This window comes from Pagrus pagrus (assembly GCF_965226575.1).
Source record: "Pagrus pagrus genome assembly, chromosome: 18".
Lineage (NCBI taxonomy): Eukaryota > Metazoa > Chordata > Actinopteri > Spariformes > Sparidae > Pagrus > Pagrus pagrus.
Window position 1 is genome coordinate 16,946,284 of NC_140202.1, and position 16,328 is coordinate 16,962,611.

Sequence of the window (16,328 nt, forward strand, 5' to 3'; positions counted from 1 at the left end):
AAGCTGTGGCTGCTGTCAGCGTCTTCCCAGCTGTTCCCATAAGATTCCCATTCCCAGATTAATTTGTACATTTCCTTGTAGGTGGCAGGGCAACTGCTTTTGTTTCTTTTTACTTCTTTGAGGTTAATTGGGAGCCGGCAAACAACTGGATTTGTTTCCTGTTTGTGAACTTTACTTCTATTCTCTTAATCACAGCCATTTACAGACATCTTCATAACTTAATTTATTCGTTCCAAACCAGTTGATGGAAACTGCATAATTAGCTTTTGCTCTTTTTTTTGTGACTTTTCAAAAGTTCACTTAAAATTTGCTTGACGATTTGTTGGAAACACAGCTAGTCAGGAAATGGATTAAAAAAATAACTCAAGTGTTACTCATGCTAAACCCATTTAAATGCAACTCAAAGCTATCATCTTTTGTTTAATAGTGATTGTGTATTGGTCTGCCAGGTGACCTACACTTAACACTGTGTCTGAACCCATCCTGTGAGGACTGCTGCTGCTGCTGCAGATCAAACCAATGAGTTTATCCACTAATAAGTATTCTGTGTGTGTCCAAAACCCAATATATAATTAATACTTTGTGCCTTAGAGCTTTACTTTTGTTCAAAACCTGCACACTGTAATTTACTCTAAGTCAATCCCACATACACTGCCGTCCTACTGCTGAAAATACTCTCTAGTGCACCAAATTCTTGACTAAAATAGTTCCCAACAAATGCACCACTTACTCCGGTTTGAGGAATGTTTGCTAAACATTAAAGTGCCCAGCAGTTTTAGGAAATTACAGGTATTTTTAAGAATGAAAGTGTTTATTTGTGACCCACAAATTTGGGGTGGTTGAAAGGTTTTTTGAGAAAGACCAACAATATGAATACCATATTGTTGGTGAGCTTTTTCATGGGATTTGTTGACTTTAAGAAAAATAAAGAATAATAAAGAAAAACCTTATCTGGTCTGCTGTTGGCAGCAAACAGCAACTGTTTTAAAGGATAACTCCACCAATCCACTAATTTAAAACATAAAAGTATGTTTACAGTATTGCAGGAACTGGACCTAGTGGTTGTCTGAAAGGTAAAACGATAAAAGAACATGATACTCTGTGCTTTATTAAATGGTGTGAGCTTTATTTAAATTGTAAAACCACCCGAATGGTCCTGACTTTAAAGCTCAGTCGTCTCTCTCAGGCACAAACTGAGGTATTTGCAGTAAATATTGTTAGTTTCACACGGGACGTTGATGAAGTTTGAGTCTGCCAGAGATTTTCTCCCGCCTACGCTGCGTCCGCTGAGGTGACCGACTTTTGACTAGTTTCTGAAAACTCACAAGATTTAGACTCTGCTTTGTTCTGAAGGGGTGGTTAACTTCAGAGTCTCTATTTGAAAATCCTCCCTAATGAGGTTAGAAAATCTAATTTGTTTCTTTTCTTTTTTTTCTCCGCACAAAAATAAGACCGTATTTAACTGGAGTGGAGTTTTCTGCTCTCTTTCGTGAACCGCAGTCTCCAGTAATTGCCTCTCATGGGGTTTAGGCTTCATTTGTTGTCCAGTGAGGAGGCAGAATCTCCAGCAGAATACGCAAAACAAATTGGGGCCGTCTCGGAAAAACTGACATTTTTCCACTTTTTATTCACCGTGTGCTCAATTCAACAAATCCTCCTGATCAATAATTGAAATGAGCTCTATAAAATTTGTTTTGTTGTTTTTTTCTTTTAGTCCATTATAATCTGCATTATAGAGGAGAGAAGGGGCCCTTTGTTAGCTGAGTCAGGGTTTCAATGTGTGCTCAAATGTCATGGTCATCTAGTCGCTGAGTAATTAGTAGAAACCTGCATACATTAAATACTTGTGAGTCTCTGAGCTGCTTTGTGGTGAGAAACAATATCCACTGGGTCAAGATATGATAGCCAAAATTTGCATAATAATTTTCCTTGACGCTGTTCTCTTATATGTGTGGCAACAACTGATAAGAACGTCGTGGTGACGGCCTGTGTATCCAACACAGTGTGACTGGAGGAGATAGCAAAAGTCAGTGTGCACAGCTGTGATTCCTCCGCTGGCCTTGACTCTGTAATTAAAATTACACTTCCTCCCTCTCTCCAAAAGTACAGTGCAAGATCATGTTCATCACATCAAGCCTATTAAGATTGCTCTCTGTTCATTTTTAATCTATAGGTAGACTCTGCTTCCAATTTAGCCTCTAATCATGTGCAAGTGGAGCACCAGTATGTTAGAAGATCCAAGAGATTACCGGGAAAGTTATCAAAGTCAGCAGCTACACCGAGGGAACAAGATTACTTCTGGCATCAAAGTGGCACATTATTTTTGAACATGTACAACACTGTTTTCACACCTTTTTTTTTGTCGCACTCAAGGTCACTCTAGCTGGCAGTCCAACGTGCATCGAGTTTTTAAATACATTTTTAATAGGGGAGATTTCAGAGGAATCAGATAGTAAAGCAGCACCTGCATGTTGAACTTTTGGATTAAAGTGACAGACAGTGTTGTGCTTTGTGTTTTTCTTCATTAAAATTGGATATTATTTTTTAAGTCTGGCCATGATTCCTATCACTGGTAATAACATTGTAGTCAACGTTAGTTGCTGAGATATGGGAAGGCCGAGACACTCTCACTTTCATTTAAAGCAGCACCAATCCATATTTTTATATTAACAATGGATCCAATGACTATGTGTAATATGAAAAAAGTTGCTTGCCACAGCGACTAGATGGTGAACATTTAGTCGAGCATTTAGCAGCTGAAGAGACCAAGTTCATTTGTCCCAGGAGGTGGTGACCAAAAACAGAGCTAAAAGAGAGTGAATGTAGTATTTACATTCTCTAAATTTTCCCAGAAGCTAATGAGTTTGGGACACCGACTGTTGTATTAATTTACTACTAATATCAAACATTTCTTACTGCTGCAGCTTCACATTAAAAGTATTTCACTGGAGAAACACCTGCTGACTCTTATTTTCAAGTAGGCTAGTCACAGATTGAAATATTGCAGGGAGTAGTTTAATACGGTCTGTGGGAGGAATGGAACAAGTAGAAACTTACCTCATTAACGTCATCAGGTTTCCCATAACCATTGGGTTTCATTCTGAAATGTTGAAAACGCGATCTCAAACTTAAGTGGCATTTTGTTACACTGTTCTCGTACAAAAGATTTGTTGCAACACCAAAGATAGTGTATGTATCTCTACATTTGATCCAAAATGATCAACTTCTCTTCATACTAGTGTTATACATACAATGCCTTAATATAATCAGGTTTCTTTTCCATAAGCTATACAAGATTAGAGAACAAAAAACGTTTTTGTTTTTTTTATTAACATCTCAGTCAGACGTTGTCTTTGATCCAATAAAACATAATTTCACCAAAGATAGAACAGGGTGCAGTCAAATATCCGAGGTTAAAAATGCTTTAATGTGTTCAGCCACACAGCCAGCACCACAAAACACAACTAGTAACCCAGAGTAATGACAAAGAGAGCGAGTCAGTGAGCTGCATGTCTCGACAGCAGATTAATGAGACCCTAACAGAATTGGATTTGAATATCAATGCTGGCCTATTGCTTAAACTGACATTAATTGCTACCTATTAGATTGGCTGTGCACCCCTGTATTTCAAAACAATCACCGCCACTAAGAGATTGGAAGAGAGGAGGGTGGGAGACCAAGTGAGTGCTCAGAGACGTATCATTTGTCAGCTGGTGCTGTGTGGCAGGTTTCACATTTGTGTGTGTGTGTGTGTGTGTGTGTGTGTGTGTGTGTGTGTGTGTGTGTGTGTGTGTGTGTGTGTGAGAGAGAGAGAGAGAGAGAGTGTGAGTGTGTGAGAGAGAGAGAGAGAAAACACAATTCATTAACGAACAGAACAGACGTCTGGCCCCTAGAGGCTGCATCGTTAACTGCAGCCAACAACACAGGGATTCTGGATGCAACAGTAATAAACAAACAACTGACAAACTCAATTTAGGTTCAATTAATCACCTGTTCTGGAACTTTCGCCCGTACCACATGGTCTTCATCAGCAGATTGAGTTTACTCAGTTGCTGTGAACTATATGTTGGGAGTTCCTATGATTCTGAGCACCTGTAGGACTATTATCCGTCTGAAAATTGTCATAGAAGACATCTTGTTCCCAAATGTTCAAGCCTTCAGGCTGGGAGAAAACCACAAACTTATTGGAATTTAAGGGTTTGTTCCAATAATATGCAAAAATATTGTTTGATTTCATGGGATGCATGTTTAACTTCTTATTCTCTATTTTCAAATACTTTAGTTACTACTGTAACATGTCTATGTCAATCGAAATGAAATGAATTGCCAACTATTTGGATAAACAACAAATTGTTGTCAATTAAGTATTTTATAAGCTTCTTAAATTAAAGGATTTGCTGCTTTTCTTTGTCACTGATGACAATAAATGAAGAGTCTTTGGATTTTGGACTGTTGGTTGGACAAAAGAAGCAATTTGAAGACGTCACTCTGGGAAATTGTGATGAGCATTTTTCACAATCGTTGAGTCTATAAAAAAAATGATTAATCAATTTAGCAAGCTAATCTGCTAGAATGCATGCTAATATTACATTGATGACTTAATAGACCCCACTGGCTGCTGGCAGTGTTGTGGAAACCATTTTGAAGCATTGCTGTAGCTTTCCAACCAACCAATCACTTCACATTGGAAGTAGTTGAACTACAGCAAAGCTACCCTGGGGAGAAATCTAGGTTTACTAAAGCTACTTGGTTTTAGAAAAAGTAGTTCAAAATGATCCAATTGACACAGCACATGTGATACAAGATTACAACAAAATATAATACAAAAACCTCACATGCTAACAATAAATGCCACTCAGTGTAGTTCATTGCAAAAAGCCAAGTTTACCCAGAGGGTAGCACTAAACGCTTTGTGCTCAGCTAATTCTATGACCGTCTCTTTATTAGGTTATAAGATTTATTGCTGATTTATAGTTGACTTTTTGACTTTTTGAAAATCATTACGTATAATCCTCGGCGCACCATGAATGTCTGCAACAAATTGCAGGACAATGAGGCCAGTTGTGGTCGAGATATAAGTGGGCTGACAGACATAAAGACAGACCGGCTAACCAGCAGACATCAGCATCATTAGGCGCCGCTGTTAGTGAGGCTAAAATGTCACCGCAGCAGTCATTTTGCATTTCTTTGACAGTAATCACTGAAAATAGAACGCGTGTTTCATTTGTCTCTCTCCCTCTCCTCCTCTTTAGTTTTCCCCTCTCCTCCCTTTCTCCCCCTCTATTTCTCCTCTTCTTACTCCCAGAGTAATTGATATGATATGAGCGCTGGCAAGTGTAATCTTCTTTTAATTAAGACCTGCTGCTGGCACTGGCTTCAGCCTGATAGTGACTTCAGGCTCTCTTCCTCTCATTTTTCTCTCCCCTCCCCCCCATCTTAGTTTTCTTCTCTTGCTCCTCCAACTTTGGCTCCCTCATCTTTCTCTTGTTATCTCAACACTCAACTCTGTCCTTTAACCCTTTATTTCCTGCCCTTCCTCTTATCATCTACTCGGTCAACCTCTGACATCCTTTGTTCTTTGTTTTTTCTATTGTCCACTGTCGATATTTTCTCTTATACTGCAGTCCCATCACCATGAAGAGGAAAAGAGAGCCCTCAGCCGGGAAATCATCGTCCTCAACAACCACCTCATGGAGGCAAAGATCACCATCAATAAACTCAGAGAGGACAACGTGAGTACTCAGGGCGGCATCATGTCATACGGGGTCCGACAATATCTGAACTTTTTTTTTGTGTGATAAGACTCCAGTTGAAGATATGCCCGAATTATATTTCGCCTGCAGGCACACAAATGAAGGAGAAGCCCGGGGCATTCAGGGCCATAGAGGTCTGGGGCCCAGCCTGGGGTGGTTGCTCTCCTTGTCTTGTTAGCGCCAAAACAACATCTGGCTTGAGAGGCTGAGATGACAGCTCTTCAAAAAGCAGTTTTTTCCTAATGGAAGGACTTTCTCCCGTCAAACTCTGTGAACACGATTGCTAAAAGTCTCATATCCTCTGTATTCCTACAACATCCTGGATATTTTTGCTTCAAGGGGCCACAGCAGATAGAGGAATTAACTCTAAGCCACTGGGTGTTTTATAGTGATTATACTGAAATCAATGGGCATTCCTCGGGGCAGCCAGAATCTGGAGCAGGGGCTGCGTGGATCTGAGCTCAAGGGCATGTGGCAATCGTGTGCCTCACTTTCTTTGAAGTGATTTTACTGGTACTTCTACCAGGGGCATCAGGTTATGTTAGATTTTCTCTCTTTGGTCTATGTCACTTTTAGCACTTCTGAGCTATAGAGTGTTTTCACAATCCCCTCCAATCCGACCAGGCTGATTGGAGTCAAGGTTCATTTTAAGTGGAAGGAGGAGGAATTTGTCCCGTCAGACCCAGCAGCGAGGCAGGGATTTCCTCCAGAGAGCAAGCTCTGGATTTACTGCTTATAACATGGGATCAAGCAAAAAACAATTTCAAATGCCTCATGCCTGAGACCTGATGGAAACAACAATTGCATGTTATTGAATAAAATCTACTCCACTTTTATTACTCTTGAGTGATGAAACTATTCAATCTACAATGGGTTATTACCATGGATGGATTACTGAACAGGCCTAACAAGGCACAGACACAGGGGCCCAGGGGCCAGAGCAACTGTTTGAAGTGGCTGCTAACATTTTTTTGTTCAAAAGTCAATCAAATGACTACAAAGAGATGCAAAACGGGCCCAAAAAAGCCCAAAAAAGACTACAAAGAAATGCAAAACAGCCAAAAAGGCACCAAAGGAGACTACAAACATGCAAAATGACCAGAGAGGAACACAAAATGACCACAGAGAAATGCAGAACAACTACAATGAGGTGCAAAAAAGCAAAATATCTAAATATTGATACATATTGATGAACTGTTTCAAAACTAATTTCCACAGTATCCACACTGATACCAGCTGTGCTTTCTCACTCTCTCCTGTTTTCCGACAGCGACTCGACATACACACTGCTGCAGTGTTCACATAGGCCCGCCTCCTCCGACTCCTAGAAGTAATTTATCTTAAATGTTGTTGTGCTTAACACACAAAACCCAAGCCTTGTTATATTTATCTCTTATTAAAAATTTAAAAAATGCTGCCCTCCATGTTGTGTCAGTTTAATTTATTGCCCCATTGTATCAAACATGGTATTGAATATCGCCCTAAACGACTACAAAGACTTAACAACAAAATTACAAAAGGGCACAAAATGAAACAAACAGAATACAACTTAAAAGAGACGTAAAACAACCTAAAGAAGACCCTGAAAGACAGAAAAGAAACCACAAAGAGAGGCAAAATGACCACAAAGACGAGAGAAAAAAAATCACAGACACACAATGACTACAAACAGAAAAAGTCGTAGCAGAGTTGCAAAACGAATGAAAATAGGAAAAAACACCAAAAGAAACAAATCAACAACAAGCAGAAGCAAAATGACTACAGAGACAAACAAAAAAACAACTGTGACACACAACAACCACATGAAGATGCAAAGTTCCCTAAAAGACAGGCAAAACAACCAAGAAGAGACACAAAATAGCTTCAATATTGTCATTTGCAGTGGTTTTGTGTGTCTGGGTCTCATAATCCATCCATGCTTATTTCTAGTATGAATACAAGGTTGATAGAAAGCCACAAGAAATGGTCATTACTCTATTTACTTGACAGAAAGGTGAGACAGAAAACCCTTCTCTTGCCCTCAGACCTTCAGCGCTTCAACTGGTGTAGTTTGTTTACCCTGGAGAAACACACTACACAACTCATGTTAACAAAGACATCACCGAGGTCTCACAGGGCTATTTGAACCGTCCACAAAAACTACAGGGAGCCCAGATGTCCCCCGGCAACAGACTGAAGAGAAATACAGTGGTTTTAAAAAGCAGTCACTGTTAACTGGCGGGGGGAAACTGTCAAAGAGAAGGCTTTGATGTTATGGGAAGTATTGTCAGGGCTGTGGTGTGATGGAGGCTACAGTGCAGCCAGAAATGACCTTTGTGAGCGGAGGGATTTCACAGAGGAGGGAGAGGAAAAGAAAGTGAGCTAAACCAGCTAACCACCCACACAAACTGATGCATTCAGAAACACTGCAAACAATTAAACCGAGCATCTGCTGTGCCAGTGGACCACCCTCACTCTGCCCTGGAATTTAAGTACAAATCCGGAAAACATCCATTATAGAAAGAAAGCACAGAGAAAGAGATAAATAATGCTGAACTGGCTTCCTGAGGCTGGGAGGTGCGGATAAGTGAATGCGCTTTTTTAGACGAGTAATAGAATTAGCAGAGACCGTAGTGGACAGATACAAGATACATTACAAGTGAAAAATGCGTGTCAACCTAGTGAAACAATACAACCACAGTGAATAATATGTGAAATCTAATTAAACTCTAACAGCTTCAATGGATGACTTTGTTCCTTTAATCACTTAATCAATGAGTTGCCTAATCCAGTGGGTTACTTTCTCCCAATTTTCCATCTGAATATGGCCCAATGTGTCTGCAACATGCAGTATTCTATGCAATACTATACATTTCTCATTATTCAATACTTGTTACTTCAGTCCTTCTTGTTCTGTTTCTCCACGACCCATAATTACTTCAGAAATGTGTTGTTTCTATAGCGCAGTGCTAACATTACATGACTGTGTTGATGAAGGTTCTCAGTCATCCAGGTTACATGACTGTATAATTATTTCTTCCTGACTTCCCCCATAATTAAACCACAATTATAAGGCTGTAATCTAAAGTGTTTCAGATTTTTCTCCGGAGAGTGTTCGCACAAAACCCCCCTCGGTGAAAAAGCCTGCTGGAACCATCAGGCTGCCAAAATGAACAAGATTTGAGAAGTATGGATTTAGTGATTGACTATAATCTTTCTGCCTCTTACAGGACCTGTACAGGAAAGACTGCAACCTGGCAGCCCAGCTGCTGCAGTGCTCCAAGTCTCACTACAGAGCGCACAAGATGTCTGAGGTGAGCTTTCCAACAATGCTGCTGCTGTCCGACTGCATCATTGTGTCAATTCAAATCTGCGCTTCAGTGAAAAGGTTTGCTGACTTGGGCTCTACCATTTATGAAAAAAGTGCTTGAATTGCAAAATGTTATATGTGGTTAAAGATGCAAGTTGTAGTTTAAGTGTGTCTGAATATTCACATTAACATGAATCCAAAATATTATTAGCAAGGATTAACTTCCGTACGCTGAAATCACTGTGGCACCAGAATCCACTGGAAATTGCAGAGGTTGTTGAACATCTGCTGCACTACAACTGCTGCCAACTTGTTTAAACAGCAATATAAGCCGCCCTACACGTTATTATAGGCCCAGTTTAATACGCAAATTAAACCTAAAATTAGAAAAGGTTGCCCTATTTAATTCAAGCGATGGCTGACCAAAGTGTAAGTAAATAGGCAAAGAAACTGGCCAAGCATTCAAAACCCAATTTCAATACTGACATTTTCAGTACTAAACACTATGCACACATTTCAGTTGGCATTCAGAAAAGGTTTGATACCCACCCCTGAAGGGATCAGTATTTCTGCACCAGAATTTTATTCCTGGCAGTTTGGAGCAAGCTTTTAAACAACATTTAGACCCTCATGTTGGGGAGTAGCTGACAAAAAAATGCAACGATAATACTAATTTTAGTGGGGAGGGTAAGGTAAGTAACTGGGAGCTTAATGGATAAAACTACATCACCCACCACTGAACGTATGCTGTAAATAATTACTAATGAAGGATTCTTGATGCATTAATTCTGTAATGGAGAAAGGTTGGGTATGTTGCGACCGTGTAACCACTAAAAGCCTTGGTGAATGTTTTTCACAATAACGCAGTTTCACAGTTCTCATGGCCTCTTCAGTCAGACTGATGAAGGTCTGCTGTCTGAAGTGCCATCTGTCTGCATGCCGGCTGTGCATAATGAACGACTGAATAAATGAAAGCCTGGTCTGAGACGACACCTGATGCATCATAGAATCAAAGTTATGCTCTTCAACAGGGCCTGTAACCAGACACATATGACTAATTCATATACATGAGTTGTTATTTATATGATGATATGTGTTAAATGCGATAATGAATTAAATTCACATTTAACAAATATTGGAGAACAGTGAATACTAGAAAAACAGAAGAGAATAGTCATCAGGTTAGCAAACTGACTTAGTGGTGATGTCCGTTATGCAGGAATATCTGTCTTAAAGGGGCACTATGTAGTTTTGGAAATATATATCCTTTCCATAACTGAATAAACAAGATGTTCTCAGAGGAAAATAAGGTCCTGAGAATACTGTTTGAAGCTAGAAAGGTGGCAGGGTCCGCCAAATATCAACAAAGTAAAAAAATATGTGTAGCAGCATGTTACCTGGAAACTTATAAAGTGCTGCAGGGATGACGTATTTATGTAGGCTGCTAAATTAGCATTGCCCTGGTTCCCTCGTCAAGAAGCTGACAATATTTTTCAGTTGGATTTTGGATTATTGCAGAAAATAAGTTCTGTGGCAAACACAAGTTTGTGATACTTTGTTTTTTTGTTCAGCAAGAAAGTATTCACAGATGAACACCATGTTACTTTTTTTTAAATGTAAATGAAATCACCAGAAGTTATCGCGGTGGCATGACTTCAACATTACGCCACTAAGCACCATACTAACACACTTTACTATACACACATAACTATACAATGATGATCTAAAAGTTGGAAGGTTAGAGTTAGAATAGTTTGCAACTGAAGTCTGCATGAAAAAACCGACAAGTGAGTAAATGAGTCTCCGTGTGTGTCTCCACTGTTATGATTGTTAACTACATAAATGCTGTGTGAAAACAGAAAGCCTAACAGGCAATAGGAACAGTGACTTGTGTGGAAAAGGCTTAGCAAATGCTCGGTTGAGAAGTGGCGTGCTTTAGTGTTCATGAACTTTTCATTTGTAAGAGGTAGAATGTGTTTTTTCTCATTTTTGAAGTAGGATAGTCTCACTTTAAATAATAAAAAAAGGTTATAAAACATGAAAATGCAAAATGTCTTGTACGTGTGGAGCATTTTGAGGCAATAGCTTTCACAGAGTGACTCTGTAATGCTCGAATTACTAAAATAATAAGTGCCAGTTCCATCATACTACATTAAACCACTTATCTCAATAAATGGAGCAAGACCTGTAGACGTGTATGCTGTCACGTGGATTAAAACTGCCAAACTGTGTGACTGTTAATTAAGATTTGCCTCAGATAGCAGCTAATGCTGAGCTGGCTTACTTTGAGCACACTGTATATTATCTTGTGCTCCCCCTCCCAACAGCCTCACCTACTTTCCATCTCTATTCCCTCTGGGAGAGGCAGTAGCTGCTAAAAATAGCCTGACTTGAAAGATGCAGGTTATTTTATGCCGAGGCGAGCTTCTATTTCTTAACAAAGCCAAGTCAGTATTTTATCTTTTTTTTTTTTTTATATTCCCAGCTGGAGACCCGGAGCACTGGTTTAATTTGAATCTAAGCCGTTCCCTGTGGAACTGATATGTGTTTGATGGTAGACAGAATAAAGAGACAGAGTAAAAAGACAGAGAGAGAGGGAATGAGGGCTTTTTGGTTGAGAAGGCAGTGGAGCAAGAGGAGAAAGATGAAAGGATAAAGAAAGGGAGGAAAAAAGAGAGAACTCAGTGTGTCACGAACAGTTTCTACTGACCTTGACTAGCTTTAATAGGCACAAAGAACCAGTCGGTAATTGACGGGAACAGTTTTCTCAAACAGGAGCCAATCAAACAGATAATGTGTATGTCTGTGTGTGTTTGTGAGAGGGGGAGAGACTGAGAAACAAATAGGAGATAGGGGGACGGAGAGACAAAAATAATAATGTCCCAAAGACTTTACCTGTTAATTAATTTTCTAGAATGAAAAAGTTTAGATTAGTAAACATTTGTAGAAAAGAAACATGTGTAGACAAGGACACACAGGGTTGTGTTGGGAGAAAAGGAAAGCAAATAAATAAATAAATAAATAAATAAATAGAGCTTGTGTTCAGCAATTTTCTGACAAGTTCATTAGAGGGGCCAAGTAGTGCATTTCCCCCGAGATCCATGAACTGGTCTGGACTGTTTGAGCATTGCGAGAATGAATTACTTTCTAAACCAGAACAATAGATTAAAATCCTCGAGGACTGGCTCTAAGCATATCTTCTGTACAAACACAGAAAGCTTAAAATGTGCTTGAGAAAGAGACTCAAGTTGACTAAATAGACAGGCTCAGCAGCTGTCACAATTGTATGGTTTTTTGTTTTTAATTCCCATCTTCATCAAGCTTCCTTTGTCTCTTTCCACGTCTGTCTTGTCTCAGTTGCCGCTGGATTTCCAGGAACGCATCAGTTCCCACATGGAGAAACATAATCGGGGTAGCGGAGCCACCATGGCAATGTGCCACTCCAATTACTCTGACGCTGTGCCCACATCCATAATTGCCAAGGTCCTGGAAAAACCAGAACCAGGAAGCAGTTGTCCTGTAACACGCTCACCCAGCCCGCAGCCACAGGAGTCAGACTTTCTTACAGGAACAGGAAGCACTGATCACCTGAACCGCCGCATTGCATACAAGAGCTCTGACCTGTACTGCAGCGATACAGCCCTCTATTGCCCCGAACGATGGCAAGATACAGAGCGCAGGCAGAGCGTCGACCTTCACGGCACCAGCCTGCTCCAGCTTCACGCCCAGAACTCCACTGACAGCAACCCAGAAGAAGAGGCCTACCATTCTGGACGTTTCTCCCACCACGAGCCTCCATCGTCCTTCCACCATCATGATGAGTTTGGCACTGGTAGCCTCCCAGCCTCCAGTTCCTACTCTAGCTTCAGCCTTGCATCGGACGAGAAGGGAGGTGTTAGTGGTGGTTGTGGACGCACTGCCAGCAGCACCTTATCCTCTTCCCACCAGGGTCTCTACATGGAATGGCGAGATGGTGGCAATGGGGACTACGGGCGCAAAGGCATGTCGTCTTATGATAAAGACAGCCCAAGCTTCCCCAAGTCCCTCAGCATCCAGCACATGGTGACTCCCAGGAGCCCGCAGAAGGGCACCTCACCCGGGTACACAAGGACGGCTTCATGCTTCAGTGAACCATACCATTCCAGTACCCCTCGCCTGGCCTCCTCTCAGAGCATGGGGTCCACAACTGGACTGGGCCTGGCTCGTGGAGTGGCTCTTGACAGCCGAGGTGATGTCCAGGTCCCTGAGGACGACCTCAGCAGCCGCTGGAGACAGCTCAGCGTGGAGGACATCAACACGTTCTCATCTTCCTACCGTGACATCGCTGGGCGGGTCTCTCCATACAGCTTCTCCGAGCACCACTTTGCCATGGGCCCTCCCAGTAAAGTCAAGGGTTCTCTCTACAGCAGCTTTCAAGAAGGAGATGACGTCTTCCACAGCCGTGTGCTGGACCAGTGCTTTGCTGTTTCCCCTTCACCCAGCCGCAGTCCGAAGCCGATGGAGCATCGTAAGCAGGAGAAAACTTCTGTGCTGTATAGAGCCAAGGATGACAGTCAGGACTCCGAGTGCAGTCTGTTCCTCTCAGGGAGCTCTAAGGAGAAGGAGAGCGGTGGGGGAGCGATGGCGGCAAGCAGCGCCAAGAAGGACTACATAAATCTGAGTGCAGACAGCTCGGCTGAGTCCTTACACCAAAGCTCCCTCGAAGCCTCAAGTCTTCAACACTACCCCAGCCCCAGGCCGAGCATCCGGCCTCGCCCGAGCTCCAGCTCCGCTCTCAGTGTCGGCCCCGCACTCCCAAAGAAGACCTCTCCAAGATACCAAAAATTTGGCAGCACGGGACTGACGAGGAAGGACAGTTTGACCAAGGCACAGCTATACGGTACACTGCTGAACTGAGCGGCGAGAAGAGAGCTTTTTATTTTATGCATGATGATGATGATTCCTAACTTACTGTACTGTACTGTACTGTATGTCTCAACAGTTCCCTGCAGCAAACACATACTTGGTGTCATGGGGTATTAAGATGTTGTTGTTTTATGTATCTCTTAGCCAAGGCACGTTTCATGCAGTCTGCAACACTTTTTCTATTGTATGTCATGCAATGGTGTAGCTACCCGAGACCAGCTAATCAGTATTTTTTGTTTCAATGATAATGATTAGAGCCACACCACACGACCGTACTGTGCTATTTCTTTTTTTTTTTTTTTTGCTGTTGAGTACTGTTAGTAAAACCAGCAAAAGACCATTAATTCCTGCGCTAATATATACAGTATAGATAAATGACTACAGCGTCTGAAATGGGGTGACTTAATTACACATGTTTGGGAGAGGGAAGTTTATCCATTATGTACAGTGGACCCAGCTGACTGCAAGCTGTTAAAAAGATTTATTCATTCTCTATTTTCTTTTAAACAAAATGCATGCTGTATAATGCATATAAATAAGATGGGGAAAAACACTTTCCCAGCAAAATTGTTTCTCATAGGGCCATTATCTCTAAACACCACTTACTACAGAGGATGTTTTATTAACATTAATTGGGTAGACAATGTGTATTTTATTCAAATGAAATGTAATATTTATAGCCAAGATAAAAAATTTTGATTTTGAGAGTTCCTTCCTGATGCGAGATTCTACAATCCCTGATTTTGTTCGTTGGTATAATAGCTCTAAACATATAAATAAGCCTATAAAATACTAATTACAAATTATTCAACAGAACTGCAAGATTTTTAGCGTTACTCAGCTGGAATTTTTCTTATTTTTGTATCAAAATGAGGTGATAAAATCTGAGGCTGTACTGCACAGAAGTTACTCTCATACCAGGACACTTGTGAACTTGCCTTAATCCTGTTCAGAGGACAAAATGGTCTCCTTTACAGCATCTAACAACTGTGTACATACTGTATATCTGCTGTATTGTTACTGTACGTATACACTACTGTTACCGCTCTTCCTGTCAGAACACACACACACACACACACACACACACACACACACACACACACACACACACACACACACACACACACACACACACACACACACACACACACACACACACACACAGACACAGACATACACACAACCAGTTTCTTGGAAAAGGATTAAGTCTGTTCTTACTCTATTTTTCATTGGAGATTTCCATTGAAATTTGTTTCATTTTAAGACAATGAGGCTTAATCCCTGTCTGAAAATCTGGCACACACAGCCAAAATTTCTACCCTGATATGAACTCTTTAAACACTTTTGGCACTACTTGCTCAAACCAAAACAAAAAGTGCTGGATGTTATAGTTTTCAGTAGAGATGAATTGGAAAAGTGCACTGAGAAGGCAGAAGGAAACGACTGATTAAAGAAAAAAAATGTCAGTCAGTGTGTTGTTCTTAAACCAGCATGCTCAATTAGGCCTTTTTAGAGAAAACACTGTGAAAATAGACAAAGCGTGTGTATATACGTACGTAGAAAGTGGCAAAGACGTGCTGACCTGTCGGTAAATAAATTATGTTAAAATGGAGTTGGCCTGCTGCACAGTCATGCTATCATCTGCTACTATTCCTAGTATAGACCTGGACAAAACGACAGTACTCCAACATCTGGGTGCCCTTTGACACGATATATCTTGAAGGATTTCTACCAGCCTGTGTGGCTCTATAGATCTGAGAGGAATGGCGACAGGGACTCAGCTTTGCCCTCAAGTTAATCATGAATAGATTTTTTTCTGGAAGGCCATGCTTCTACCTCTCCCATTCCTGCAGATCTGGGAACTGGCTTAAGGCTGTTTTCTTTTCTTTTTGTTGAAGATTTCAAAACTGCATCTCTTCATTTTGACCTTATCATCTTCATGAAGGTGAAAGCGCACCACACAAGTCGCAAAAAGTCTACAGTCATATTTTTATTTGGAACAATGGTACAAAGTGTCTAAAGGGTTTAAAAGGCTTGGAATTTAATTTAACTAATGTACAGAGGGACTCAGAGGATATACGGTATTTTTGGTGTGGACATAATGTATAAAAAGAGATACTACATACGCGATATAACACTATGACTATTTTTTATCCAGTTTCAGTTGATGTTATATTTATTGAATGTTTTGACCCTGAATGAAGAGGCTGAAGCAGTTCTGTCCTGTCCTACCTCCAGCCCTGTTCCAGGAACAACAGGCCAGCTGTCTAAGTGTCAACATGTCCGTCTGTCTGATGCATGGTTATATATTTTTGCTGTATGTTTATTTACTTAATAAAGATGGGTGTTGGGAAATACACGATGGTTGTTTTACATTATTT

General features: G+C 40.8%; 1 protein-coding gene across 2 annotated transcripts in view; it reads left to right on the top strand.

Annotated features, from left to right (window-relative positions):
• The window catches only part of begain (brain-enriched guanylate kinase-associated), a 39,900-nt gene extending 23,594 nt beyond the window's left edge, over positions 1 to 16,306 (top strand). For both annotated transcript variants that reach the window (XM_084380602.1, XM_084380601.1), the window contains exons 5-7: positions 5,625 to 5,732; positions 8,963 to 9,046; positions 12,400 to 16,306. In XM_084380602.1, coding sequence (XP_084236728.1) covers positions 5,625 to 5,732; positions 8,963 to 9,046; positions 12,400 to 13,938 — 1,731 coding nt within the window. In that variant the 3' untranslated portion in view covers positions 13,939 to 16,306. The remainder of the gene's footprint in view (positions 1 to 5,624; positions 5,733 to 8,962; positions 9,047 to 12,399) is intronic.
• The last annotated feature ends 22 nt before the right edge of the window (positions 16,307 to 16,328 follow it).